Source organism: Lissotriton vulgaris, chromosome 12, assembly GCF_964263255.1.
Source record: "Lissotriton vulgaris chromosome 12, aLisVul1.2, whole genome shotgun sequence".
In the NCBI taxonomy this organism is placed as follows: domain Eukaryota; kingdom Metazoa; phylum Chordata; class Amphibia; order Caudata; family Salamandridae; genus Lissotriton; species Lissotriton vulgaris.
In genome coordinates, this window is record NC_141700.1 from 719,935,086 (window position 1) to 719,962,396 (window position 27,311).

At 43.2% G+C, this 27,311-nt stretch overlaps 1 protein-coding gene across 1 annotated transcript in view; it reads left to right on the forward strand.

Moving 5' to 3' along the window:
• The window catches only part of LOC147678116 (hydroperoxide isomerase ALOXE3-like), a 112,019-nt gene extending 101,939 nt beyond the window's left edge, over positions 1-10,080 (forward strand). Inside the window, exon 14 of the mRNA XM_086945976.1 lies at positions 9,409-10,080. Coding sequence (XP_086802102.1) covers positions 9,409-9,588 — 180 coding nt within the window. The 3' untranslated portion in view covers positions 9,589-10,080. The remainder of the gene's footprint in view (positions 1-9,408) is intronic.
• The last annotated feature ends 17,231 nt before the right edge of the window (positions 10,081-27,311 follow it).

The window sequence follows — 27,311 nt, forward strand, 5'->3', positions numbered from 1 at the left end:
ATTTCCCAACTGAAAATGAAGGATTGTGGGGGTGAAATGACCAAAGTTCAGGATAGACTGTTTCTACAAGGAACAGGGTGGCTTCTGTTTACAATGACAGAGTGGGTGAACACAACGGGTTGGAATGCTACCCTGAGTTTTTACCACTGGCTAGACTTTTTGCAAGCATTCATACCATCACATTTTGGGTGTTTGATTGCCAGCAGTATGTCTGGAAACCTGTGACTAGCACAGGGTTCCAAGTCTATCTTGCCAATATTTATGAATTCCCAAAAATTGTAAATTTGTACCATTTCAAGGAGTACGTATATGCGTTCATTTTTCAGTAAACCAGCCACTATATATTTAAGTTTCCACTTAAAAAATGAACAATTTAAAAGCTTTTTGGAATGGAAAAACCCGACACAGGCATAGCAGACCTAGCTCAGTGCCCTCAGACCCAGCTAGGAAGGGACAAATGCCTTTGGGGGTTTGCAAACCGACATCTTTCCCCCTGAACCTCACACCCAAACACCCCCTAATCCACAGCTTTCCAAACTTTTCATGTTGGTGACACTCTTTTTGGAGATGCATAATTTTGGGACACAGTAAGGCAGTGTAGCGAGCGAGCGTAGCGAGCGAGCCAGAACCACCTAAGGGGAGGTTCTCCCCCAGAAGAAAATGTTGAAATAAAAGTGGGCAAATAGTGCATTTTCAAGCAAATTTGAGAAAGCAGGAAGGTTACTAAAGCAATTGTGAATCTGACCCGGCTTACACACATCTTTATCTCTCTCTCTCTCACACTCTCTGTCGCCTTCCCTCTCTCTATCTCTCCCTCCCTCTATCTGTCCCCCTCCCCCTCTTACTCTCTATCCCTCCCTCCCTCTCTCTCTCTCTCTCTCTCTCCCTGTCTCCCTCTCTCTCTGTCTCCCTCCCTCTCTCTCTCTCTCTCTTTCCCCCCCTCTCTCTCCCTCCCTCCATCTCCCTCCCTCTGCCTCCCTCCCTCTATCTCCCGCCCTCTGCCTCCCTCCCTCTGTCACTCTATCTCCCTCCCTGTCTTCTGCTCTCTCTCTCCCTTTCTCCCCCTCTGTCTCCCTCTCTCTCTCCCTCTCTCTCCCTCCATCTCCATCTCTGTCTGCCTGTCCCTGCCTCTATCTGTCTGTCTGTCCCTGCCTCCCTACCTCTGTCTCCTCTCTGTCTCTCTGTCTCTGTCTGTATCTACCTCTATATGTCTGTCTGTTCCTGTCTCTATCTCTGTCTGTCCCTATCTCTCCCTCCCTCCCTTTCTTCTGTCTCCCTCTTGTCTGTCTCCCTCTGTCTGTCTCCCTCCCTCTGTCTGTCTCCCTCCCTCTCTCTGTCTCCCTCTGTATGTCTACCTCTCTCTGTCTGTCTCCCTCCCTCTGTTTGTCTGTCTCCCTCTGTCTCCATCCCTCTGTCTGTCTCCCTCTCTCTGTCTGTCTCCCTCTCCTTCCCTCTGTCTCCCCTGACTCCCTCCCTCTGTCTCCCTCTCTCTGTCTCCTTCCCTCTCCATCCCTCTGTCTCCCTCTCTTTGTCTCCCTCCCTCTCTTTCCCTCTGTCACCCGCTCTCTCTCCCTCTTGTCTCCCTCCCTCTTGTCTCCCTCCCTCTTCTCGGTCTCCCTCTTATCTGTTTCACTCTTGTCTGTCTCCCTCTGTCTGTCTCCCTCCCTCTGTCTGTCTCCCTCCCTCTGTCTGTCTCCCTCTGTCTGTCTCTCTCGGTCTGTCTCCCTCGGTTTGTCTCCCTCTCCTTCCCTCTGTCTCCCCCTGACTCCCTCCCTCTGTTTCCCTCTCTCTCTCTCTCTCTGTCTCCCCCCTCCCCCTCGCTGTCTCTGTGCCTCAGTGTGTCTCCGTCTCTGCCTCTATCTGTCTGTCTGCCTGTCCCTGTCTGTCCCTGTCTCCCTCCCTCTGTGTCCCTCCCTCTGTCTTGTCTGTCTCTGCCACTATCTGTCTGCCCCTGTCTCTATCTGTCTGTCCCTCTCTCTGTCTCTATCTCTGCCTGTCTCCCTCCCTCCCTCTCTCTGTTTCCCTCTCTCTCTCTCTCTCGCTATGTCTCTCTCTCTCTGTCTCCCTCACTCTCTCCCTCTGTCTTCCTCCCTCTCTCCCTCTGTCCCCTCTCCCTCTGTCTCCCTCCCTCTCTCTCTCTGTCTCCCTCTCTCTATCGCTCTACGTCTCCCTCCCTCTCTCCCTTGGTCTCCCTCTCTCTCTCCATCTCCCTCTCTCTCTCTCCTTCTCCCTCTCTCTATATCTCTCTGTCTCCCTCTCTCTCCCTCCCTCCGTCTCCCTCCGTATTCCTCCGTATTCCTCTGTCTCCCTCACTCTCCATCTAACTCACTCTCTGTCTCTCTCCCTCCTGTCTGTCTCCCTCCTGTCTGTCTCCCTCCTGTCTGTTTCCCTCCCTCTTTCTTCTTCCCTCTGTCTCACTCCCTCTGTCACCTCACCGCAGCATCCCAGGCACACACACTGCCGCTCCTGAGCACTTCACAGGTCTTTTAAAAGACTATTTACTTAATGAGGCTTTGTTGTGAATCACCCGGCCCCCATAGAGCAGAAAGTCTAGGAATGCCTCTTAATTAGTAGCAGTTATGTGGTAAGTGCCCGTGACACACCCACCTTTTGCAGGCGACACAGTACTGTGTCGGGACACACAGTTTGGAAAGCTCTGCCCTAACCCATGAAGCGCCTCCCCTGCCTTTCCCATCTGGGCCTGTTAGTGTTCCCAAGGAACTAATGAATATGTTCATGTAAAACACAACAGCCTGGAGGTACTGCTGTGTTATCAATTATTTTAAATATATTTTCACTGCACACACTCTTCTTTGTCTCTGCTACGAGAAGCCTTGATCGTAGAATTGCCAAATTGGTGCATGTAGATAGGCCTCCATGTTTCCAGTCCTCACCTTTTACAAATGTTGACCGCATATACTAAGCCTGAGTGGCAAATAGAGTTGGGCGTTCTGGCAAATTATTAGGGTGAGCCGAACTAGCACCTAGCAGGTATCTGGCTTGGCCTAGGATTTAATGTATGAGCCAAGCCATGAAAATGTTTGACACGTATATTGTGCAACAAACGTAATGTAAAAATATCTTAGTTTCTACCAAAATGAAAAATAAAAAATCTTTACCATGCAGAAGCGTTTCACCTTAGTACACCAGATTAAGGGGCTCATTATGATTGCGTATTTTCCGCATCCTCCGGGCCGGCGGAAGCCACCGCCGGCCCGGAGGATGCGGAAAATCCGCAGCGGACCCACCAAAGACCCACCGCCACATTAGGATGGCTGGTGGGTCCTGGTTTCTGTCCGCAGCTTTTCCTCCGCGGTTGGCTTACAACCGCGGAGGAAAAGCACTAATCTGGTGACTGTGTCTCTCAGACACCGTCCGCCAGATTAGTATGTGCCTGCAAAGATGCTTTTCCGCGGCGGCTTTTCCGCCGTGGAAAAGCATGTGTAACTTCACTGCGGGGGCCCGTTGCGGGCCCCCTAAGTGAAGGGGGGTGGGGGGTGCACATGGGGGGTGCCTATGGTACCCCCCTGCATTTGTATGCAGAAAGCGGCCGGCACCGCACGGTGCCTGCCTCTTTCTGCATGCAAATGCAATGCGTGCATTTTTAACATTGCCGCGGGTGCAGCTTGAAGCCGCACCCGCAGCAATGTTAAAAATAGAGGATGTGACCCCCACTCTGGCGGTCACATCCTAATCGCACAGGAGGGGACTACGCAGCCCATGCGGACGTCCCCTCCTCCTCAATGATCGCGGACGGACGCAAGTCCGTCCGCGATCATAATCGGCCCCTATATCTCTACATAGACAGGCATTTTTCAAAAGTGATAGTTTTTAAACATGAACTAAAAAACAATAATGCCCCCCACACCTCCCAAAGACAAATAAGAGGCAAGTCAGTAATTATGTAAACTTTAAACTTGGCCTTGAAATCTTATTACTGATGGTGGCAACAATGTGGATACGCAGGGAGGCTGGTGATGAATCCAGGTTATCTGGTTTCACATTTGGAAATTCAGCCCCCAGATATGTATCTCTGCCTCTCACTCTTTCTGCTGTTTTACATCAAAGGTCACTGTTTTGTCTTTTATTCTTGCCACACAATGAAAAAAATGACACAGACATAGCAGATCCACCTCAAGGCCTCCAGATGCAACTACCAAGTCAAGAATACGTTTCGATTTGGGGTGTTACACACCAAACAACCCCAGAAGCTATGCCTCTGATTATATCTAGTTTAGAAACTAGGTGGACCCATTTACAATTTTGCCACAGTGTTCTTCGTTAGTTGTTATTTTTTAACAGACTTCTGAGGTATCATTCCAGAAACCATGAATGTGGGGCACTCTGGGGAACTCCTGAATGGCTGAGAGACGCTCGTGCACAGCAGGGGCTGCAGAGGCCTATGTTACGCACCTGGTGTAACCAGGAAGCTCTGATTGCAAATTCCTGGAAGGAGCGCAGCCAGGCAATATAATAGAAAGGCAGTCTGTAGAGGTTCTGTGGCTGTTTACATATGATTGTCAATGATTCACAGAGGGTCGTATTTTCAGCATGGAGCCACCCAGCTTTGTGCAGTAGAGAGTGGCAGGTGTGTGCCCTGGCAGGGTAAAGTTTTGCAGGCAGACTTGTGTAGTAAGAGGAAGGATTTTTGAGATTAACCCTTGAACGCACTATTGTGATAATCTAATTTACTAACTACTAGTGAAAAACTACTGTCTTGGTGGTATGAAACAGGAGACATGGTTGTATAGGTAATAATTACCCCCAACTGAACGCCGGGAAAACCGAGGTGCTCCTTCTTGGCAGAAACACCAGCCAATGGAACTAGCACTGGTGGCCGTCATCCCTTGGTACCACCCCACTCCCTAAATCCAGCATCAAAAATCTGGGAGTCTGGATGGACGCCAATCTCAGCTTCCAGACACACACCAAAAAGGTGGCAGCCACCTGTATGGGTCTTCTGAGAAATCTCAGGCCCATACTCGGCTTTTTCGATTCGAAGGTTCGCCAGCTGATTGTCCAGGCAACCATTTTATCACGCCTGGACTACGCTAACGTCCTACTCCTAGGTGCAAACAAAGCAGAAACTGCTAGGTTTCAACGAGTCCAAAACGCGGCGGCTAGAACGCTGGCCGGTCTTCCCCGCAGATGCTCAGCCAGAGCCACCATCGGCAAACTCCACTGGCTGCCCGTGGAAAACAGAGTAAAATTTAAAGCTCTCATTACGATCTTTAAAATTGTCAAACAGGGAAATCCCCCTCTGCTACAAAACCTGACCTGCCCCTATGTTCCTAGCCGTGAGCTGCGCTCCTCCAACCAACTTCTTCTGAAAGTACCCCGAATAAAACTCTGTCGTACTGGAGGTCGCTCCTTCAAGGTCCTGGGACCCAAGCTCTGGAACGCTCTTCCTCTCCACATACGTTCCGTAGACTGCCTTTCGGTCTTTCGTAAGGCAATCAAGACTCTCCTATTTCCTGCCCTCTAGAGTAGCTCCCTGATCCCCCCACCCCCCTTTTCTCCCTCCTGACAGGCTGTGTGCTGTCTCTCAGCGCCGGGACGCCCCATTGCTGGGGTAGCTGTTGCGCTTTACCAAACCCAGAATAGAATAGAATAGAATAACGGAAGGGTTAGAGTGAACCCCAAGGTTTCTAAATAAAGAGGAGAAAGTCAAGAAGCCCCATTATGATGGCTGGCAGACTTTGTCCCCCGCCACCATGACAGAAAACGGGACCAACCACCAGAGGTGCGGCAGTCCCGTGGGGCCAATTAGGATGGGGCAGCCACCCTGGCGGTCGCATCCCACATCTTTCCCATTGCGGCGGGCGGTGCTGTAAGCAGAACCCGACGCAATGTAAAAGATGCATGTTGTACATTGCCATACACAATGTGACAGGCACCACGCGGTGCCTTCCACCTTGTGCGTAGCAATGAAGCGGGGTTCCATAGGTACCCCCCAAGTGCAGCCAAATCCCCCCACCGGGGATCCCGCAACGTTCCCCCATAGTTATTACCATATGCATTTTCCACCCGGCCGGCAATCCAACCGGCGGAAAAGTAGCGGACGGACTTTCCATGTTCCGCAGTACCGGGTAAATAGTGATGTGATGGCGTGTGGATCTCCACCACTCGCCACCGCTGGCCGGGCGGTGGGGATACTCACAACATCGTTATGACCCCCAAGAAGCACCTGGTAATAGAGAATCAAACTGAGATGCATGTTTAGAGGGTGTGAAAGGATAAGATTTGAGTATTTAATGGAAAGGGGATATTAGATGCTAAAGGAGATGTCGCTGAGAGGGTTGGTGTATAGGGAAAATAGCAGTGGGTTTAGGATTGACCCTTGAAAGACCCTGAGTTGTAGAGGGACCAGCTGTGATCTCTTGCAGTCCATGTCACTGAGGATGAATTATCGAATAGATAGGAAAAGATCAACAGCAGGGCAGAAAGAGGTGAGGAATGAGAATGAAGCTGGGTGATATAAAGTGCCAAATGTCACTGACAAATTAGCAAGAATGATGAGATACAGTAGGTGATTGTGGTAAGCAAAGGAAAAGAAGTTGTTGGCCATGTGAGAGAGGGCAGTATGAGTTGAGGGAAGGGCCTGAATGAACCAGGACCGGTGCATTAGCAGCTTAGAAGGATGAAGCTTTCACTGTACTCTTAAGGTCTTTAGGCCAGATTCACACATAGATGTTCACAACTAAGTGTCATTTAGTTGCACAAATATTAAGAGTTTGAAACCTCAACACTGATTCTCAGAATCAAGAAAATTTGAAATCTGCATTGGCAAAGAAAAAAATGTCTACCAGTAGGGCAGAATGTCCACATGGATCACTATACATTAGGTTTATCTGCAATTTTTGGCAGATGCACACAAACTCAGCTCACAAGTTTGAGAGTTTTTATCAAACCTGTGCCGCCAGATTCTGAAAATGGACAGATATTTAGTCAGATGTAGTATAGCCTGATAGTACTTTGTAATCTCTTCAAATAATGCCTTGATAATCCTGCTGCTGCTTGTCACGATTCTTTGCTTGGCAATTTAGTTGTAAAAATTCAGGATGAACAGGAGCTAGATGCAAATATTTAGAAAACTTTAGAGCAATTCATGCATTTTATTTATGGGCTCCCTTGCAGTACCTCATTTCAGTGGCAGCTGGCATGTATCGAGGGTAGTAGGGCGGGTGGCACAGAAAAAAATATATACAAATTAAATCAAATAAAATACATTTACCTTCCTGCACGAGCGCAACATCCTCCTTGATTGGTCTTCATTCCTCGCGGCAAGCTTCTACATCCCAAGCCAATCCTGGCTCTGCTCTCATGCTGTTAACCAACATGAGAGAAGAGCCAGGATTGGAGGGCATGGTCTCTCTGACTCAGCTGTGTTAGATGGGAAACAACCTTTACAACGCATTCATTACATCGCACTACCTTTACAATGCAGCCATTGCAACGCAACATCCTTTACATAGCATGCCATTACAAAGCAGGCATTACAACGCAGGTCACTACAACACATTTCATTACAACGCATGTCACTACAACGCATGTCACTACAACGCATACCATTACAACGCATAGTTTTTATCCTTACATTATCCAACCCTTACCCTACTGTTGCCCTTACTGGAGTGGGAATAGTAGGTTTTACTCCAACACTATCCAACACTTACCCTACTGTTGCACTCACTGGAATGGGAATAGTAATTTTTACCCCTACACTATCCAACACTTACCTTTATTGCAATGTAATGGTAGGCATTGTAATGGATGTTACGATGTAAAAACTGTGTTGTAAAGGCATGCATTGTAAATGTTTGCATTGTAAGTCATACATTCGTGCTAGACAGCTGGGTAAGAGAGGTTTAAAACGCGCATGTCTGGCTGGCCATCACAAGACGGCTAGTCAAAGAGACATGCGCATTTTAAACATAAGCGCACAGCTTCCTGGTGCAACTCATCAGGAAAGGCCCCACCCCACCCTCGCACTCTGGACGATTTGGTTGCTGAAAAAAAATGTTAATATTACCATTTTTTTCAGCTCTGGCTCGAGCTTTTCTTTGTGAGGTGACACTCCTACGCTCAAATGGAGTAGCCACCCCTAGATCCTCTAATCAGCCAAAGCCTTCTTTGGCTTATCCAACTTGCTTTCCATATTCAGTGCTCTGGGATGAGGTGTGCAGGAGATATAAAGAATGTGCTCAAAGATAAAATGGGAGGGTGCAGTTTGTCGTATCCCGAAGCCCCTTCCTTGTCTCAATTTATAAAACTTCAATGGCTTAATGCCATACTTATTACAAGGAGAAATACATTTAAACAATTTGCATCAATCATTTGTGAGCAAAAAGTACAGGCGATACTGTAAGCAACCATGTCTTTTTCTTTGTTGCAATCAACCCTCTGGTTAGGAGGAGGGCTCATCTCCCTGAGCAAGTGAGGGTGTGGGAGAGCTCAGGTTCTATCTAGGCCTGGGCGGTGAACTCAGTCCGCTCGCATGAGTTTGCAGAGTTTTGCCCACTCCATGCTCCGCGGAGCATGTGGAGTTCCCAAAATCTCAGCTCCACTTTTTCCATGCTCACGCTCATTAACATCAAGTTTGGGAGCGTGAGTGAGGAAAATCCACCTCCAGATGAGATTTCTCAACATGAGCGGTGAGATTTCTCGGTGTGGGCGGTCGCAAATGGTCAAGAGGCAATAAGAAGCAGCACCCTCTTGTGCTGTACATTGTGCAGTTTGCGGTGGTTTTAAAGTGCGGGGCAAACACCAGGCACTGAAAATCAACATGAAAAGCATGACCAAATGCACTCTGCTGCTTGTGGAACTCCCCATAGCGTGGCAGAGTTTTTGGGTCACTTCACTGAGTTCCGCGTAGTGGAACCCGCCCATTCTGTCCTTCACGTTGAGCATTCAGGACCTCACCTTGTTGTACTGATAGGGGTATGGACCCTTAGCTAAGGTTTTTGCCCTCCTCTATTTCACAATGTTGTCATTTGGATCCTAAGAAGTGGAGTAGGGGGTTTCTGGATAGAGCTTTTTTAACAATTCCTTGCTATGCACGGGCACTTTTTTACCAAATATATTTTATTGTATTGCTTTTATTATTGTACTTTAATGATCTTTACTTTTTTAGCTCGAATAAAATGATGATGATGATAGGGTTATGCCCTCCATGCCAATCTGGTCTTCATAACAAGAACAGTAGTGTGGACTTTTAGTGTGAAAAACAAATCCTCTGTAAGTTCCGTTCTGGGGCAGTAGTACCAATTCCACATTTAGGCCACTCAAAACAACTGTAACACATAGAAAATATTACCCAGCATTCCTTACTTCTGTTTGTTGCCACCTTGATCTATTGTCTGGATTTATGAGGCATTAACTTTTTCATGTATTTATGTTTCTTTAAAGAGGCCTTTAGGCACATTCCCTGATGAACATTTTACAGAGGAGGAACCCAAGCGGTGCATCAAGGCCTTCCAGGAATGCTTGTCCCAGATATCAGCCGACATTGAAAGCAGAAACAAATTCCTGCCTGTCAAGTACAACTACCTGAACCCCAAAGTGATTGAGAACAGTTTGTCCATATAACTAACTAAACAACCAACAAGAACCTCCTGCGCTTCCATCCAAAGCCAAATAACTATTCAGAAAATTGCATCTTTCTTGGCCCACATCCCACCCTGTTCCAGAATCTGGCCAGTCGAGTATAAGCATCACAGGACCTTCTCCAGGGTCACTTCAATAGACATTACAGGTGCTAAAAATGGAAAACCATTCGTTTTTATACTAGGAAAAGAAAGAAACATTTTATTTACAAACTGTATCTAATTGACATCTGGGGTCATCCAAACATCTGTCTTCCAATAACCTAAGAAATGAAGAAACCAGAGATGTCCCTGTTGTCTCTCAATAGGTTTTAGACAGTACCGATTTGGTGAGCTTAAGTGTTGTATGTACTTAATGCAGACCACCATTGCAACAATTAACCAAGCAAACAATAGTGTATATTAAAAGGTATGGACACTGATGTCCATTCTATTTTATTATTAAGAGTCTTTAATAAACAAGCTTTTCAAAATAGAGATATTTTCATAAATGTGCCTTTTTGTCTTAGAACTATATAAAAATGTGTACTTGTATAATCTTGGCTTTACTGGTGTAGAACACTGATGGAGTAAATGTTATTGGGGCCTGTAACAAGTTAGGACGTGCGCAGTTATGAGTTGCCGCTGCTGCTGAAATCCCTGTGCTTGACTAATATGCTCAAGGAACTGATTTTAGCACTTTGTTTTATAACTATCTTGAATTTTTGAAAAGTGAAATTTACTTTTCTGTTTTTCTCTGCACTTTGCACTTTGTCCTGTTGCTGGGTCTGACGCCTTCATCCCGGTCCACCACGGGGTTTCCCCGCTTGTTGTGGAGGGGGTCGGCATCGTAGCTTCCCGGTTTGCTGGGGCTGCTAGGGGCGCAGCGGAACAATTAGCCCTCTAGCCTATTTCATTGGCATGCCACTCTCATCGCGCAGCGCACCCGCACCGAAGGCAAGCCCGTCTGCCCCCGTCGGCGCCCGGAAGGGGCCAGGGGCCATGACCCCTGCCCCATTTTTGGGGGACAAGAGGAGCTATTCACAAAAACTGCTACACGAGCTCCAGCCTCACACACCACATGACTGTAATTCTTTTAAGCTGGAACCCCTGTTTCCACCTGCCCCTGGTGTGGCTGTACCATTACTACTCAGCCCAGCAGGGAACATACTTCAAATACCATTGATTCCATATAATACACAAAAACCCTTCCCAGGGACCACTGCCTGCCCTTAAAAAAATGATACTGAAAGGTTTTATTTTTATTTTCAAAATGCACCCTATTTTCCTTTAAGGAAAACGGACTGCAATTAAAGAAAAGACTGCTTTATTTAAAAGACATGGAAATCCCTGGGAGTATCAGCCATTCCCAATGGAGTCGCAAATTGCGACAGCCTAATTAATATTTATTTATTTATTTATTTATAAAATTTCTAGAGCGCACAAATACCTTACGGTGTCTCGGCGCTAGAGTTCACTAAGATTGCAGAGGGTTCCTACAAAGCTTACTGGTTAAAGAGCCACGTTTTAAGATGTTTCCGAAATATCAGTAAGGAGGAGCTTAATTTAATATGAGGGGGGAGCTTGTTCCACAATTTGGAAGCAGCAACTACGAAGCGTTTGTCGCCCCATGTTGCTTTCATAGTGCGTGGGATGTTAAGCAGCTGAGATGCCGCAGAGCGTAAGGATCGAGTGGGTTTGTAGACACTAATGGATTTTTTTAAGAAGTTCGGTCCAGTATTGTTCAATGTTTTGTAAATGATGCACAAGGCCTTGAACTTTGTGCGGCATCTGATCGGCAACCAGTGTAGTTGGCGAATGATGGGAGATATGGATGAGAATTTAGGTGTGCCGGTTAGGATTCTTGCAGCAGCGTTTTGCACCAGCTGTAGTTTGTTCAGGACTTGCTCCTGTGCATTCAGCAATAGGCCGTTGCAATAATCAACCTTTGACAGGACTAGCGTGAACATTAAGGTTTTACCTGCGTTTGGGGGTAGGAAAGGAAGTAATTTCTTTACCATTCTCAAGGTGAAAAAGGACGCTGAGACCACTGCGTTAGCATGGCTGACAAAGGTTAGCCTATTGTCAAATAGGACTCCAAGATTCCTGACTTTTGACACCGGTAGGGGAGGATCTCCCAGCTCTGATGGCCACCAGACTGGGGACCAAGACGGGGTCAGTTCACCAAATAGCATGACCTCCGTCTTGTCGGAGTTTAGTTTTAAGCAATTCTGGTCCATTCAGGTGCTGATCGCTCTCATTCCTTCCTGGAAGTTAGCGGCCACTGCTGCTCCGTTTTTATGAATAGCCAGGACTAATTGAGTGCATAAGGCAAGCAAATTGCAACCCTATTGGGAATCGCAAACAGTGTCTCAAACACTATTGTGCATCCCAATTAGCGAGTCAATCGCTAATTTGCGGGTCATACATATGGCCCTAAGTTATATGCCCAGAGTCACAGCATGATGAGCTGACACCAGGATTCAAATCTGGTTACTCAGTTTCAAAGTCATCAGCTCTTGCCCTTTTCCCACATTACCTTCTAGTGCTAACCAAAGAAAGATTTTTTAACCAGAGTGTATTTGAATTTGTTGGCCTAGAGCTTTTCTTTGAGCAAACGTAAAGTGTAGCAAAAGGGAAAGAGTGGAAGGTCTATTGTGCATAACATTGGGGGGGGGGTGGTGTTCAGAAAAAAATGACCGGGGAGGATATAAAGGTTGGAGATCTCAAGGCCATGTTGAGCTATGGTGTCTAGACAGCGGCATTTGATGCGTGAGAGTGCAATGTTTGTGATTTCCAGGCTGAGCCTGTGGCATATGTCAACTAACGGTAATAATTCCTAAAAAGTTGCTCTACACATATTACTTTTAACTGTTTCCTGAGCCGCCAAAATTAAAATTTAAGGCAAGGATTGTCAGATATATTTTTAACTTCAATAATTCATCTCACATCACATATCTGCACAACACCAGCTCCGCTGTAATCAGGCGTAGTAGGAAAACCGGGGGGCACTCAGCAGCCCGGTTGGGACCCCAATGATAAAGCATGACACCAACTAGGTTGATGTGTGTGGGGTCTTTTAAGAACACCTAATGGGTCCATGTTCATACTACACATAGTGATTGTAATATGTACACTTGGGGCCAGATGTAGGAAGTCTGATTCCGGTTGATAACTGCCGAAATTACCGAATTTCGGCCGTTACCGACCGGAATTAGGCTTTTCAGATGTAGTTGGCCAAATTGTAGGATTCGGTAATTTACCGAATCAGTAACTTAAGAAATCCGTAAATTACCAAATTCTTAACATACCGATTCAGTAAATTACCGAATCCTTAATGTAGAGAGCACTCAAGTGAGTTCTTTTTACATTTAAGGATTTGTTATTTGCCACCAACTATTAGTTGGTGGTAAATTCCGAATACCTTTTAAAAAGCAAGTTTGTCCTTTTTAATCAGTGCCATGTGGCAACAACCATGCCCTTAGGGCATGTATATCAGCTACATGTGCACCCATGAACTATACAGGGGTGCAACAAGGTGTCAATATGACACCCTGCCACCCTTGTAGGTCTACCCCCTATTACCGATTTAGTATTTCCCGAATCGGTAATTCTCATTCATTCCTATGGGCCTCCAGGCCCATGGGAATGAATGGGGAATACCAATTCGGTAAATACCGAATCGGTGTTTACCGATTTTTACCGATTCGGTAAAATTTACAGAATCATTAGCTACATATCATTTACCGATTCTAAAATACCGAATCAGTAAAATTCTGTATTTTAGAATCGGTAAATGATATTTAACTACATCTGGCCCATAGTGGGTCCATCCACATTGTTTAAGTTTAGTATCTATTTGGGGAATGGGACGAACACCCTGTTCTATCCCTTACTCCCCCCCCTGATTTTTTCCATATGTTAAAATCTAACTAATATAATTTTCCCCTCCAATAATTGCCTCAATGCAGTAGTTGAGCTTATTAAATGCAAAATGGTCATCCGTACTCTGTCCTAGCCAATGATGTCAATAGTTGAGCTCCAGAGGCTTATCAATGCGCAATCCTGTTACAATATTTAAGTGAATAGGCTACATCAATCCTACCTCCGTCCTTCTATTCTAAGGGGATTATTAACAGTGGCATTGCGCCTCTGAAATGTCACTTTTTCTGGGGAAACTGCGTTTACATCGCATGCGATTACACGCAGTTGTTACAACGACTGCGTTGTTACAACGCAAGCCATTACATCACAAGTCATTTCTATGACATGCTGTAGGGGACGCGCCATACTAAGGAAAAGTATATTTCACTATTCCAACACCATCCCTACTGTTGCACACCCTGGATTTGGAATAGTCAATTATACTATTCCCAAGTCAAGTTCGCCCCTTCCAGTAAGTCGTAGAAACGACTTGCGAAGTGATGGCTTGCGTGGTAACAATGTGGTTGTTGCAACGACTGCATTCTAATTGCATGTTTTGTAATGCATGAGATGTAACATCGCATATTCCTTTTTCTGATATTCCAGCGGCACAATACCCTGCTCCATATTTACAAAGCGGCACCAAGCCACTTTGGGTGGCTTAACTCCACCTTGTAAACACGCTCTCTTACACACATCACTTTGTGTGAAAAGGGAGTGAAATGGGTGTTGCTTTGGGCATTCCACCACAACATGCATTGCTTTTTGATACTGCCCTTGATTTACAAGAAGATGTCAATTTGAGGCTGGGCCAAAAACTAACGCCAATGAATAGCGGGCATTAGATTGGCCCTAGGAGAAATACTTTTACTTCTCCTCGGTTTTGCATTCTGCAGCACACATAGAAAGAGCAAATAGCCTTTAAATATTTTTTATTTGCAAGAAGGTGTCCCTTCTTGCACATATAAAACTCATCCTGAAACACATGCACCCTTGTACCATAGTGGAAGGGTGTCCGCATTGGTGCTAAGCAACTTTTTTAGCACCTGCACAGGGGTGAGCACAGGGATGTGCGATTTTCGCATTAATAGGGTGCATCGCTGCATTTTGAAAAGGACACAGCTTGACACAGTCAAACTGCTTGCGGCACCACACTGTGCCATCAATGCAGGGACACTGCACCATGGTGCAAGGGTCATTGTCGGTGTTGGCGCTAGGCAGCTTTTTTAGCACCATCACAGGGGAAAATACTGGGTGCGCCGTATTCTGGTAAATATTTCACATCCCTCTGTTGATTGCAATGGTGCTGCAGAATTGTGCCATTTCCTTGTAAATATTCCCCCTAGTGACATTAACTCAGCAGAGAGCCAGAGCACTTTAGCCATATAAAAGTATAATTCATTGTTCGATACCATTATGGCGCCCATGTCTTCTTCCTTGTATGCCAACTGGCTCCACATAATATTTTCCCTTTCTCTCACCTGACAGGCATCGGAAATATCCTACTGCCTAGTGGGCTTTTTTTCCTTGGGCTCCTATAGGTGATTGTTCTTTTTTTTAGTTAAGTAATTTTTATTGAAAGAATGAACACAATAGATAAGCATTACATAACTGGAATAAAAAAGAGTAAGCATAAATTGTGGAAAAACCATTTAAATGATTAAGCTATATATGCATATTTGTAATTATTATAATAAAAATAAAAATATGGTTGTATGAAAGGATGAGAAACAGTGGTATAACTTTATAATATCTTTATAAAAATTGTGTTTCATAAGAGAAGCAATTGTAGAATCTATATATTTTTGTGAAAGAAAGAAGGAAATAAAGAAAAGGAAAGGAGGAGTAAGAGGGGGAAAAGAAAGGAGAAGAGATATAAAAGAAGTAAATATGAAATGGAAGAAGAATAAGTATTACGAAATAGATGAGTGTGAGGACAGGAATGTTGTAAAAGGTAACCATAATAAATCTAGTTTAATCTTTTGATAAATAGAACAATGGGAGACAGATGCAATTCTATTGCAGATTAAATTTCACCAAAGCATAAAAGATCATTTAGAATTGTCTTTCCAACATGTTAATATAATTTTAAGTGCAACAACAATAAAAAGATCAAATAAAATTGTTTTTGATGGGATTTGGTCAAAATCAGGAGATGTAGTACCCAAAAAAATATTATGACTAGCAAAATGAACATCACAGGAAAAAATCAATTGACATTTAGACCAAATAGCTTTCCAAACAATATGGACCTTAGGGCAGTAATAAAGCAAGTGCATCAGTGATCCTTCAGAGGAAAGGTAAGACCAGCATAACTGTGAAATAGAGTGGTCAATTATTTTATGAAGAAAGAGGGGAGTAATTACAACTCTATTAAAAATAAAATATAATGATTGTGTAATGTTAGCAGCTTTAGAGGTTTTGAAAATCTTTTGCCTTAAACGATCCCATTGATGAATAGACAGCGATTGCGATAAGTCTTGTTCCCAAGCTAATTCAATAGAGGATTTGTTACGGGTGGTAGAGTGCAAGCATAGGGTTATATATATAAATGAAGCACTGGGAATTGGATCATGAGGAACATGAAATAATGGTGTACTAGGGGTAAACGAAGTAGGGATAGGATCGGAGTTAAAATTTTGTAGGCAGGTTTGAATAACAGGAAATAATTTATTGTATAGTTGAATACAGGAGTCAGGGAGACTGAATATCTCTTGGAGTTGAAGGCACGGCATGACTGAATTATTAAGCAACAATTGATGAACAAAGAAAATGCCCTTTTCCTTCCAATGTTTGTAGTAAAAAGATTTGTGATGAAATGTAATGTGCTTATTAAACCATATGGAGGAGGAAAGAAAGGATTGATAAAGGTAAAAATCTTTGAAAAATAATGGGTGTATAAGGTGCCGCAATGCTAAAAATGCACATCATGCATTTCAAAGCACAACTTGACAGGCACCGCGCGGTGCCTGCCACGTTGCATATTGAAATGCAGGAGGGTACCATAGGTACCCCCCCATGTGCACCCCCCACCAACCAGTATCTCTGGGGGCCCGCAACGGGCCCCGCAAGTGATTTCTGCCTGCCTTTCTGTGGCGGCATTGCTGCCACGGAAAGGCATGTCCCCGCCATTATGCTAATATGGATGGCGGTGTCTCCCAGACACCGCCACCATGTTAGCAGCTTTTCCGCCCGGTCGACTCTCCGACCGGGTGGAAAACCGGCGGACGGTCTTTTCGTCCGCCGGGCTCCCATCGCCATGGTAATGTGGCGGGGGAGAATTCAGTGCGAGTGGAGGTTTTCTGCGGGCGGATCACCACCCCCATACGGGCGTTGGCGATCCGCCGGCAATCATAATGGGGCCCATATTGTCTTGAAAGGAAAAATTCTGTAACAAGGAACATTCAACAGCAACCCAAATTGATATGGGGAGATCTAGATAATCTTTGGACATAGCTAAAATTGACGAATTAAAAAAGCATTGTGGTACATTTTGAAATCAGGAAATCGAAAACCCCCTTCTGATTTGGAATTAACCAATTTGGAAAGAGCAATACAAGCTTGCTTATTGTTGCATAAAAATTCAGTGCAAATTGAGTTGATCTGAGAGAAATAATTATTGGGAATTTTTTAAGGTGGCATTAAAAGTATGAAAAGTATTTGGGGAAATATCATCATTTTATTTATTTTTTTTAATTATTTTTATTATTTTCACCTGGTATTAAGTTACAAAAAACATTCAAATATTATTTCAGATTAAACAAGTTTGTCACATACAGATATGATCTGCTCCCAACTTATAAAAAGGAATGGAAAACAAAAATTAGATAAAATCATTAATGTACATAAATCAAGACTTAATGTTAATTCAGTTCAATTCTAGTATCCCCCATATTTTCTCATATTTCTGCAATGATTTGACACCTCTAAGTTCTGCCAACGTACATTCCATGGTGTTAATTTCGTTAACTAAATACCACCATTCCAAGGCGTTCGGTGGGTTAGGACTGACCCAAGCTCTAGCTAGAGTTAATTTAGCGCAGGATAGTAGGATAGATAATAATACGGGATGTGATTGATTTGTGGTGTATAAACCTAATATTACCATAGGGGCTGTTATAGATGTGCTGGTAAAGTTTTTTATAGCTAAAATTTTCCCCACTTCTTCCCAGAACTATCATCATTTTAATCATATCTAGTCTACCCCACCAAAATAAAAACAACGGGGACCAGGAAGAAAGCAAATTAGTAATCTTGAGTTTTAATGCAGAGAAATTTTGTGATAAAGTGTCTGAAATATTTGAGGAAAACCATGTTCCTAAGGATTACATTTTTTTGGGACGCCAAGTAAAATTGGTAGTAACAAACATATATTGATAGCATGATGAATTTAAAGGTAAAATCACAGTTTTAGAAAAATTACGTTTATATCCAGAGACGTTGGAAAACAAAGCAATCTCTTGTAAAAAAGGCAGAAGAGATTTGCAGGGATTGCACATATAAATAAGAATATTGTCTGCATAAGCTGATAGTTCAATTTGATGGAAATTAAGATTAACATCTGTAATATTAGGGTTATTTCTAATACGTACAAAAAAGGGTTTTAGACAAAGGAGAAAGAGTAATGGCAATAGTGGACAACCCTGACGGGTACCTCATTGTAAATGGCAGTAAGATGAGAAAAGACCATTGACAAAAACACAAGCAAGAGGACCAGTGTATAATAATTTAATAAAACAAATTCCAAAGCCAAACCATTGAAGAGTATATAGCATAAATTGCCAATTTATTCGGTCAAAGCTTTCTCAGCATTGAGTGAAAGGGCAGCTAAAGGAGAGGAGTACTTCTTTCCAAGGGCTAAAATATTTGAGAACATTCTAGCATTGTCAGAGTCAAGTCTGCCTTTAACAAAGCCAGACCCATCCAGTATGATAAGTGGGACAATGTTTTCTAAACGTGATGCTAACATTTTTGCAAAGATTTTACAATCATAATTAATGAGGGGAATAGGTCTATAAGTTTTACAGAAGGAGAAGTCCTTGTCAGGTTTGGGAATGCAATAATAAGGGCTTCTAAAAAAGAGCCTCACGCTTTGGAATTTAATACAAATGAGTTAAAAAGGTTTAATAAAATTGGTGCAAAAATTGAGGAAAAAGCTAAGAATAATTCAATTGAGAAACTATCTGGTCCCAGTGCTTTGGCCTTTTTTTGATGATTTAAGAGCATTGGTTATATCTTGAAAGGAAAGATCCTTTTCAAGGGGTAAAAATGTATCCGGAGGGGAATGAGGTTTGGGGATATCTTGAAAAAATGTTTTAAGATCTAATTCAGAAGTATGAGTATTCTCTGTATATAGAAGCTGATAATTGGATTGGAAGGTATCAATAATGTCAGAGTCAGTGGAAAGAAGTTTGTTGCTTGTTTCTAAATGAATAGGACCAATGTTTTTACATTCTGATTTAGTTTTTAAATAGTTTTCTAACATTTTCTCTGCTTTATTTTGGCCACCATGAAATTTAGATTTAATCTTATGAAGGATATTGCAAGCATCAACAGTGGCAATTTTATTTAATGACGTTTTAGCTTTAATTAACTCTTGCAAAGCGGAGGCGGATTTGGATGAATAGTAACTGTGTTCGAGGGTTTTAATTTTTAGAAGAGTTTGATGATATTTATTTTTAAGTGATTTATTTTTCTTTGCAGAATAAGCAATGGTAAAGGCTCTAATTGAGGTTTTAAAGGCATCCCAATTATTATGAACTGAAGTGTCTGAGGGTTTGTTGAATTGAAAAAATTCATTAATAAAGGAGGTTGCTTCTGAGATAAAAATTGGATCTGAAAGTAGGTGATTATTAAAACGCCAACAGTCCTGTTTGCAAGTGGTAAGTGATGGATCAAAGGAGGCAGAGATGGGGGCGTGATCAGCAATAAAGATAGAACCAATTTCTGAGGAATAGAGACATGGGAGTAGTGGTTTAGATACCAAAATATAATCAATACGGGACATAGTATGGTGTATAGGAGAAAAGAAGGTAAATTCATAAGTGTCAGGATTACATGTTTTCCATACATCATAAAAAGGGCGAGAGGTGATGGCAGATTGAAACGCTTTATGGGTTTTGTCAGGCTTGAATTTATATTTAGATTTTCTATCCGAAAAGGGATCCAGCCAATTGTTGAAATCGCCACCAACAATTATATTGGGATTAGAGATAGAGGAGAGTTTCAGTTTAACGCAGTTCCAAAACTGGGGATCGGATTTGACAGGACCTTAAATATTTTAAAAAGTGACTTGCGTTTTATTAATTACAGCATCAACCATAACTCATCGTCCATTAGTATCACAGTCTGTTGATACAATTTGTGCATTAATTGATTTATGAAATAAAATAGCGACACCACCATGACTTTCAATAGCAGATGAAAATACAATTTGACTAACCCATTGACATTTGAGTTTCAGAGATTCTTCGTCATTACAGTGACTTTCCTGTAAAAAGGCAACATGGGAATTGAGTTGGGCTAGGTGCAACAATACCTTTTGACGTTTCACAGGATGACCTAAACCACTTCCATTCCACACGACAATGTTAAACATGTTGGTGGGAGGGGAGGAACATATGGAAATGGGAGCATTAAGCTGTAGGACCAATGTAAAAGAAAAAGAAACAACAATTATTATATGATAACAATACCACACTCAGCGAGATAAGAAAGATGTAATGATAAGAATCTGTGGGAAGAAATATCCAAAAAACAAAATGAAAGAGTACGAAGGAAAGAGAAAGAGAAAAAGAGATAGAGCAAGGAAACAGATCAAGGAGAAGTATTTAGATCTTAAAAGAGAAAAGTAATCAATATGAGAAAAGCATGGTGACACCAGAAAGACAAGATAGCGGCGGAAAAAAGAAAATAGGTAAGAAGAGGTCTCGTAAGGAAGAGAGAAATAACAAAGAATGGAGAATAGAAAAGGTAGAAAAAGCAGAAGATGAACAAAGTCATGTGGGTAATTAGAGTCATAAAAAGAGTAAAGGGTGAACAAGCAATAGAAAGGTGAATAAAGTGAACAGAATAGTAAATTATCAAAACCTTTTATAACAATATATATCAAATTGTTACATAAGAGAACATTAAACGTTAGTATTCATGTTACGTGAGGTTATGTTGTGTAGAAAGAGTTTGAGTTTCTAAGGATCGTCGAATGAGCGTGAGCTTCCTTCATGGGTAATTTTGCACAAGCAAGAATGAAGAATGCCATATTGGATGTTCAGATGCATTTGAGGGCATAGAGCAAGGAATTATTTACGACAAGCATTTGTTGCATTGGATACGTCTTGGGAGATAAAGATATTGTGTTCTGACCAAACAAGATAACGTTTAAACTTAACATCCTCCAGAATATGCATAAGTTCACTAAATTTCAGGAAGAGCATTTAAATACCACAAGGTTTGTTTGCAGTTGGATGGATACGACCCAGACAATGTGCACGCTGTATATTGAGAGGTGAGGAGGATTGAAGACCTAAAAGTTCTGGAAGGAATTTCTGAAGAAAAGACACCATGTCTGGCCCCTCCATATTTTCCAGAAGTCCGTAAAGGCGTAGGTTAATCCTTTCCATTGCGATTTTAAAGGTCTTCCATGTGCAGTTTCAATTTATGGATCTCTTACTCTAATAAAGGAATTTCAAGGGAGATATCTTGAAGGTCTCCTACACGTTGCTCGAGTTCCAACACCTTTCCCTCCACAATGATCAATCGGTCCTCTATTTCTTTTAGCTTTTCATTGGTAGTAGACATAAAAGGTTGAAGACCAGGTACCTCTTCTAAAATCGAGTCAAGAACTGGATTTGGTGAGGATAGAATAGGAGAAGGTGGGTCATTCTTGTGTCTTTTGGGTTTTGCCCCTGTGGAGGCTGGTTTAAGATGATTACTTGCCATCTTAGGTTGCTGAATAAATCGATGAGTAGTGAATAGTATAGGGCAGATACAGCCCATAAACTAATGAGGAGGACAGCAGGGGTAATAAATATTCATTAGCAATCTAACCCCACTGAAGAGCAAAACAACACTTCAAAGAATAGACACAACCAGCCAAAGGACATTAAGAAAAATTCACTGACTTCCTATAAATTGTTATATAAGGCTGAATTTATTTAATATATCAAGATGAAATTTGTAGTATCCTTTAGTGTAATACTAGTGACGTGTAGCAATTAAAGAGAACATTTTCCATGCCACATGAATCTGAATTGTAGGACCCAAAACAGCAGATTATTGGAGAACTATAAAGCAGGCATCGTGGATATAATATAAGGCATATTGTAAGTACCATCGTATCTTAGCTGGTGTGAGAGAACGCAGCGAGAACGCCATGTTTCAAAATGGTGGCCGTTCCCGATTTCTTGATGCAGCTCGCAGCAGCTCCAAGGTTCATTGTAAACGGCAGAGTATTGCAATGTAGCTGAAAACACTCACCGTCATTTCATCCCGTCAGGAGCAAAGGCGAAATGTAGGCTCAGTGAAGAAGATAGTTGATATTATCTTTTAGTGCAATGCCAGTAGCATATAACAGTCACAGAGAAGAACAAGTTCAATTATACCTCCTCCATAACAGATAAAGTTGTACTTCAGGTACTGGAAAGCTATGAAGCTGGCAGTGTTGATAAACTAGGGACAGTGTAGGAATCCTCGGAGCTCCGCAGACACGAGAAAACATAGCAAGAATGCCGCGATTCAAAATTTCGGCCGTTCCTGATTTACTGAGGTGATGAATACTGCAGCGGCTCCTGGGTACAATGGATACAGCGAAGTAACCAAAATCAGCCAGAAACGCTCACCGCCACTTCATTTCGACGGGATCGCAGGCAAAAGTTCACTCAGTGACGAAGGCGCAATTCAAAATAAACGCTCCCCGACCGAGCGGAGCTAGAACAGGACCACCATCTCGTCTTGGCATCCAAGCCACGACCCCTATAGGTGATTGTTCTGAAGAAATTAGGCCATCAATATGCATTTCTTTATGTTGATTCTAGTAAATTCAGTGCTTTGGGACAGATTTCATTGTCATTTATTTGCGATTCATTTTTTAACTAGACAAAGTGGGCAGATGTCTTTGATGTGTCTACCATTTTGAAGTTCTGGGACTTCATCATCGAGAAGCAGAAGGTGAGACTTTTTTTCAGAGTTCAGGTTCCAGGTGATCTCTGTTTTTCTGGATAGGCCCATCCAGTTGAGGACTCTGAAAGTTGGATACTATAGCTCAAGGGACATCGAAGCTGGTAGCAGCACCCACCAACATGTTAGGTTAAAGCTACCATCATAAAGAGTACAGTAGCTGCGAGGGCTTTCCCCACAGTGGTTGAGGCCGAGATACTACAGCAGACTCCATGCAAAATGAGAACAAACAAATACTTACTTTACAATTAAAATCAGAACCAATTGGATTTCTTAAGCTATACTTAAAGTAAGGTTGCAGGGAGAAGCCTTGAATGGTATATACTGTAATGATGTTTGTATTGTTTTGACTTGTTGTCGCTAGACAACTAAAGTAATCTCAGTTGTCATTATCTTTAGAAACTGTCTTTGAAACTGCAAGAGTACAAGAAGTCCTATCACTTTTTGTGGTGCCAGATGCCCGATTCCAGAGCCGCTGAGCTGCCAAGTCGAGTCGTAAGGGGGTGCGGTAAGGCAGGAAGCGGCAGGTCGCAGAAAGTTGGACTAAGCAACAAACTTGGACCGAGGGAGAGGTGAAAATCCCAGCCCCGGCAAATCAGTCGCAAGGACAGGGAAACCAAGCTGAGCTGAGTGCAGCAGTAGTAGCTACCGTTTGCAGAGCGCAAGCCTGGGTCCCCACAAGAGCGTCCCAGCCAGGTCTTGGTGCAGCTTGAAGTCACCCAGGTGTGCTCCTGCTTCGTAGCTTCAGAGTCATTACAGCTTGCAGTCTGGTTTAAAAACATTTTTTTAGAGCTTAAAGCTTTTGCTTATTTTTTAAAGACTGTGTGTACCATTGGGGGAAGGGTTGCAGTGCTCATCACTGAAGCGATTGAGGGACTAGACTACTGGTTCCTCTATCATCTACAGTCATCTCCCCCAACCAGTGGGGTCCACAAGCACTCACAAGGAAGGTAATGAGTGGGATTTGGATGTGAACAAGGAGTTTTTGTGTGTGAGGTCACACACCACAAGATCAGCAAGGAAAACAGTAGAGATACCAACCCTTTTAAAAAGAAAAGTCTACCAAGTCCCCCTCTCTTAAACAAGGATGGGCTATATTTGTTAAACAACAGACCTCCGAGGTGCAGCCTGCAATGGTCCTAAGGAAGTATTATAATCTATTTTGTAGGTCACAACTAGACACAGATAAAGACATTCGTCCTTCCGGTCCACGGGCTGTCATCACCAACAGCGAAGCAGTCACTATGGTAGAAAAGAAGAGTATTTGCATCCTGTGTCACTCTGCGCTTTAGGGCAAAAGGAGGACTGTCAAGCTAGCCTGCTCGTTGAACCCTCACTGTCAACAAAATCTCCCAGAATAGGAGAAGACCTGTCAATCAAGGCAAAGGCAAGCAGAAATGATTCTCTCAACTCAACTCTGCATTCATCTCTCTCCATACCCTAGTTCTATACATCAATCAGAATCCGGGACTCTGAAACTCAATTGGCCTCCCCGCCCTGGCTCCTCTCTCCAGAAGTCATAATTGTCGTAGTCCATACAAGGCTAACTCCATCAAACCAGACGTATTGCAGAGCAGCAAGTATTCCTCCAACTTCTTGGTCACTGTTGAGTCAATCTCCCCCCATAACCCAGTATTAATAGCTTCAGAAAACCTTGAGCCACCCCCTAATAAGCCTTTAGGGAAAATCACAGACCCTCTCCACTACAGCGGCGAGAGAAGTTGCCACATGAAGTTGGAAAAAGCAGAGGGTTTGTAAATAATGGATGAAGAGCTTTTATTATTAAATGACCCAGTTGATGTGCAGGAAAGTAAAAGTCCCACCAACCACCTTAAATCAAGAATAATCAAAGGGATAATTGATTAAGCATTTTCTACCACCACTATAGGGATGCAGGAAGAGGCTAGGTCTGTCTCAGGCATTGAAACCCCTAAGTGCAATAATTCTCCACTGCCTCAGAAAAACAGAGTCGATAATATCGATCTACTGGCAAACAGCAAAAATCCCAGCCACAAAACCTCAGCGAGGAATCCTCAGACACAGAAATGGTGAATAATTATTAACAATGATGAGTCGGATGGTGATGCTGAAATCAGACAAAATGGACTCACAGATTCTAATACTACAGTTCCTGGCGAAAAGCATAAGGGCAAATCGATACACATCTGGAAAACCTAAATTCACTTATAATAAACGGCCCGCAACAAACCAACAAGAAAATTGAATGGTGCTACTGCTCAGTACTTCTCGAAAAAGTCCTGGCTCTTACAGTAATTATGTCGGATCTCCTCAGAGAATATAAATCTAGAAACACACACCATTGTAGTAATGAAAGGCGGCCTTTATGCAATGTCCCACCTGGGGAGAAGGCAACAGTGACTCCCCACCAAAAGGCTGACCAATGCGCTGACCAAAATGTTGATCAAAAAGTGGATGCAAGCTTAGAGGGGCTGGAATTTGACAGTGATAAAGAGCAGAACCTCCCAACTCCTCTTTGGTAGTAAACATTGTCCAAGAAGATGTTGTAGCTTCCATTACGGTGCCTACAGTAGGCCAAGTCTTTCAAGTCGACAGCCCTTCAAATAAAGTCTTCAACAAGAAAAGAAAATGCCGGATGAAATTGAACAAGAATCAAAAACAAAAATCTAAAATGAACTGCATCCTATCTACAGAAACTCCAGCAAAAAGATAATGACTGCCACCGGAGTTCCCGCCCACAAGACGGAAAACGTTTTACCCAGCATTTCCTCCCTTTCAACTTAACCATCTCCCCTAGGGCCTCTATCAGAAAAACTAATCAGGCAGCAAGTGATCCAACTTCGATCAGGTGGGTCCCAACAATGGACAAAGCTCGGACCCCCAACCGAGCCCTGGACTTACTATTGCCGCCCGACAATCCCCCCAAACCAAATAAGGCATTCAAGCAGAGGTTCAAACGACTGTGGGTGCAGCATTATCCTCCTCATAAAGAACCAAAAACAACCAGAGCACAGACTGAAAAAATCCTGTCTTAGGAAGGTGAAAAAGATAAGACTCAACAGGCGCTAACAGCCAATATTGTAAATTTCTTCCAAGTAGAGAATTAGGCACCCTACTGCCAAGTACTAGCCTTCCACACTCACCAAAAGCATGAAATATCCAATATCTCTAAAAGAACAGACCTCCCACCTCATCGAGGAGAACCGGTTGCCCAAAACTCCCACTTGGGATTCCCCAGCCGGGGAGAACCTCTTTTCATCACCATCTATAGCTACACCACATGCAAATGATGAAATAGTGAATTACCAGCACAGGAACCAGTCATTAGATTCCCCCCCAAAAAAATTGACCAACATGAGCCGGAAAGTATGGAAGCACTCTTAATATTGGGACCGGAGTATGTCTCACGAGGTCAGAAGATATTTTAATCAGGATCAATCTGCTTAAGATGCTGTCAGCTCTACCAGAGTCAGGGACTCAGGACTCACAAGACTTGATCTATATCATGTTCATCCCAGGGGCTAAAGAGAGTCCACAAGATGCGACAAAAGTTCTCTTTAGAAATAAAGAGATCTCCAGGCTGATAGAAGCACAGCGAGAGACCCTGGCAGAATGGGACATAAGCCTAACCAGGTCTGTAAAAGCGACCCACCTATAGCGCCTCACTAAAAACAAGCCCCACCAGCATTTGGCTTCAGTGTTGTGTGCCTCGAAGGACTCGACCTTCTCCCAGCTCAATGCAGAACATATCACAATCTCAACGGACCACGTAGCAAATAAAAGAGTGTGCCACCTCGCAAGAAACAGCTGCTAAAATCTTTGAGATACCCCAGGGGACAGGAGCCTCCAGGCTCCCATGAAACAAACAACTAAGTCAGCATTACACATGTGTTCATGGAAAGTACGTGGATTAAGTTCACTTTTAGAAGAAAACTAATTTCTTAAGGAAATATCATTTAAATACATACTTTTCCTGCAGGAATCCATTGCAACTAGAGTGGAAATTGTGGCATGATCACACTGAATACTGCACACTGGCCTCTGCCTCTACATCAGGGGGACATATGTCAGGAGGTGTCTCATTCCAATCCTGGTTCACAAATCTCTGGAGAAGTGGGTGGTCAATCAACGCACTTGGTCTGGAAGCTTGCATTCTGCTCAGGGTTGCAGCAACATTATCCACTGACCAAAAAAGATTTTTATGATACTCGTAGGAAGCATTAACATAAATATGAAGCTACCCAAAAATAAATTAATCACGTAGGGGATTTTACAACTGATCAAGGCCCTACGCCAACAGCATCCACATGAATTCTGGATCCTGGCAGGAGACTTTAACATGTTCTTGCTTGGGGCATCCTACACTTCCCCTTGGCAGCAAGAAGAGGACAATGTATGGAATATTCCAGCGATTGTGCCAGGCCTCCTCCAGAGAGATAAACTTGGTTAGAAATTTGCTTCTGCCTTAAACGCCTTCGATTTATGGACTTAAATGGAAGGGAAAGAAAGGATCAACCAGCCAGTCACACACACAAAACTAGTTTTACCACCTTGCTAATTAACTAGATCTGGGTCTCTTCTCAGTATTTCACCAGGATAAGCAACTTTAAAATTTGCCACTCCTCAATTAGCAACCATGCCTTCCTTCTA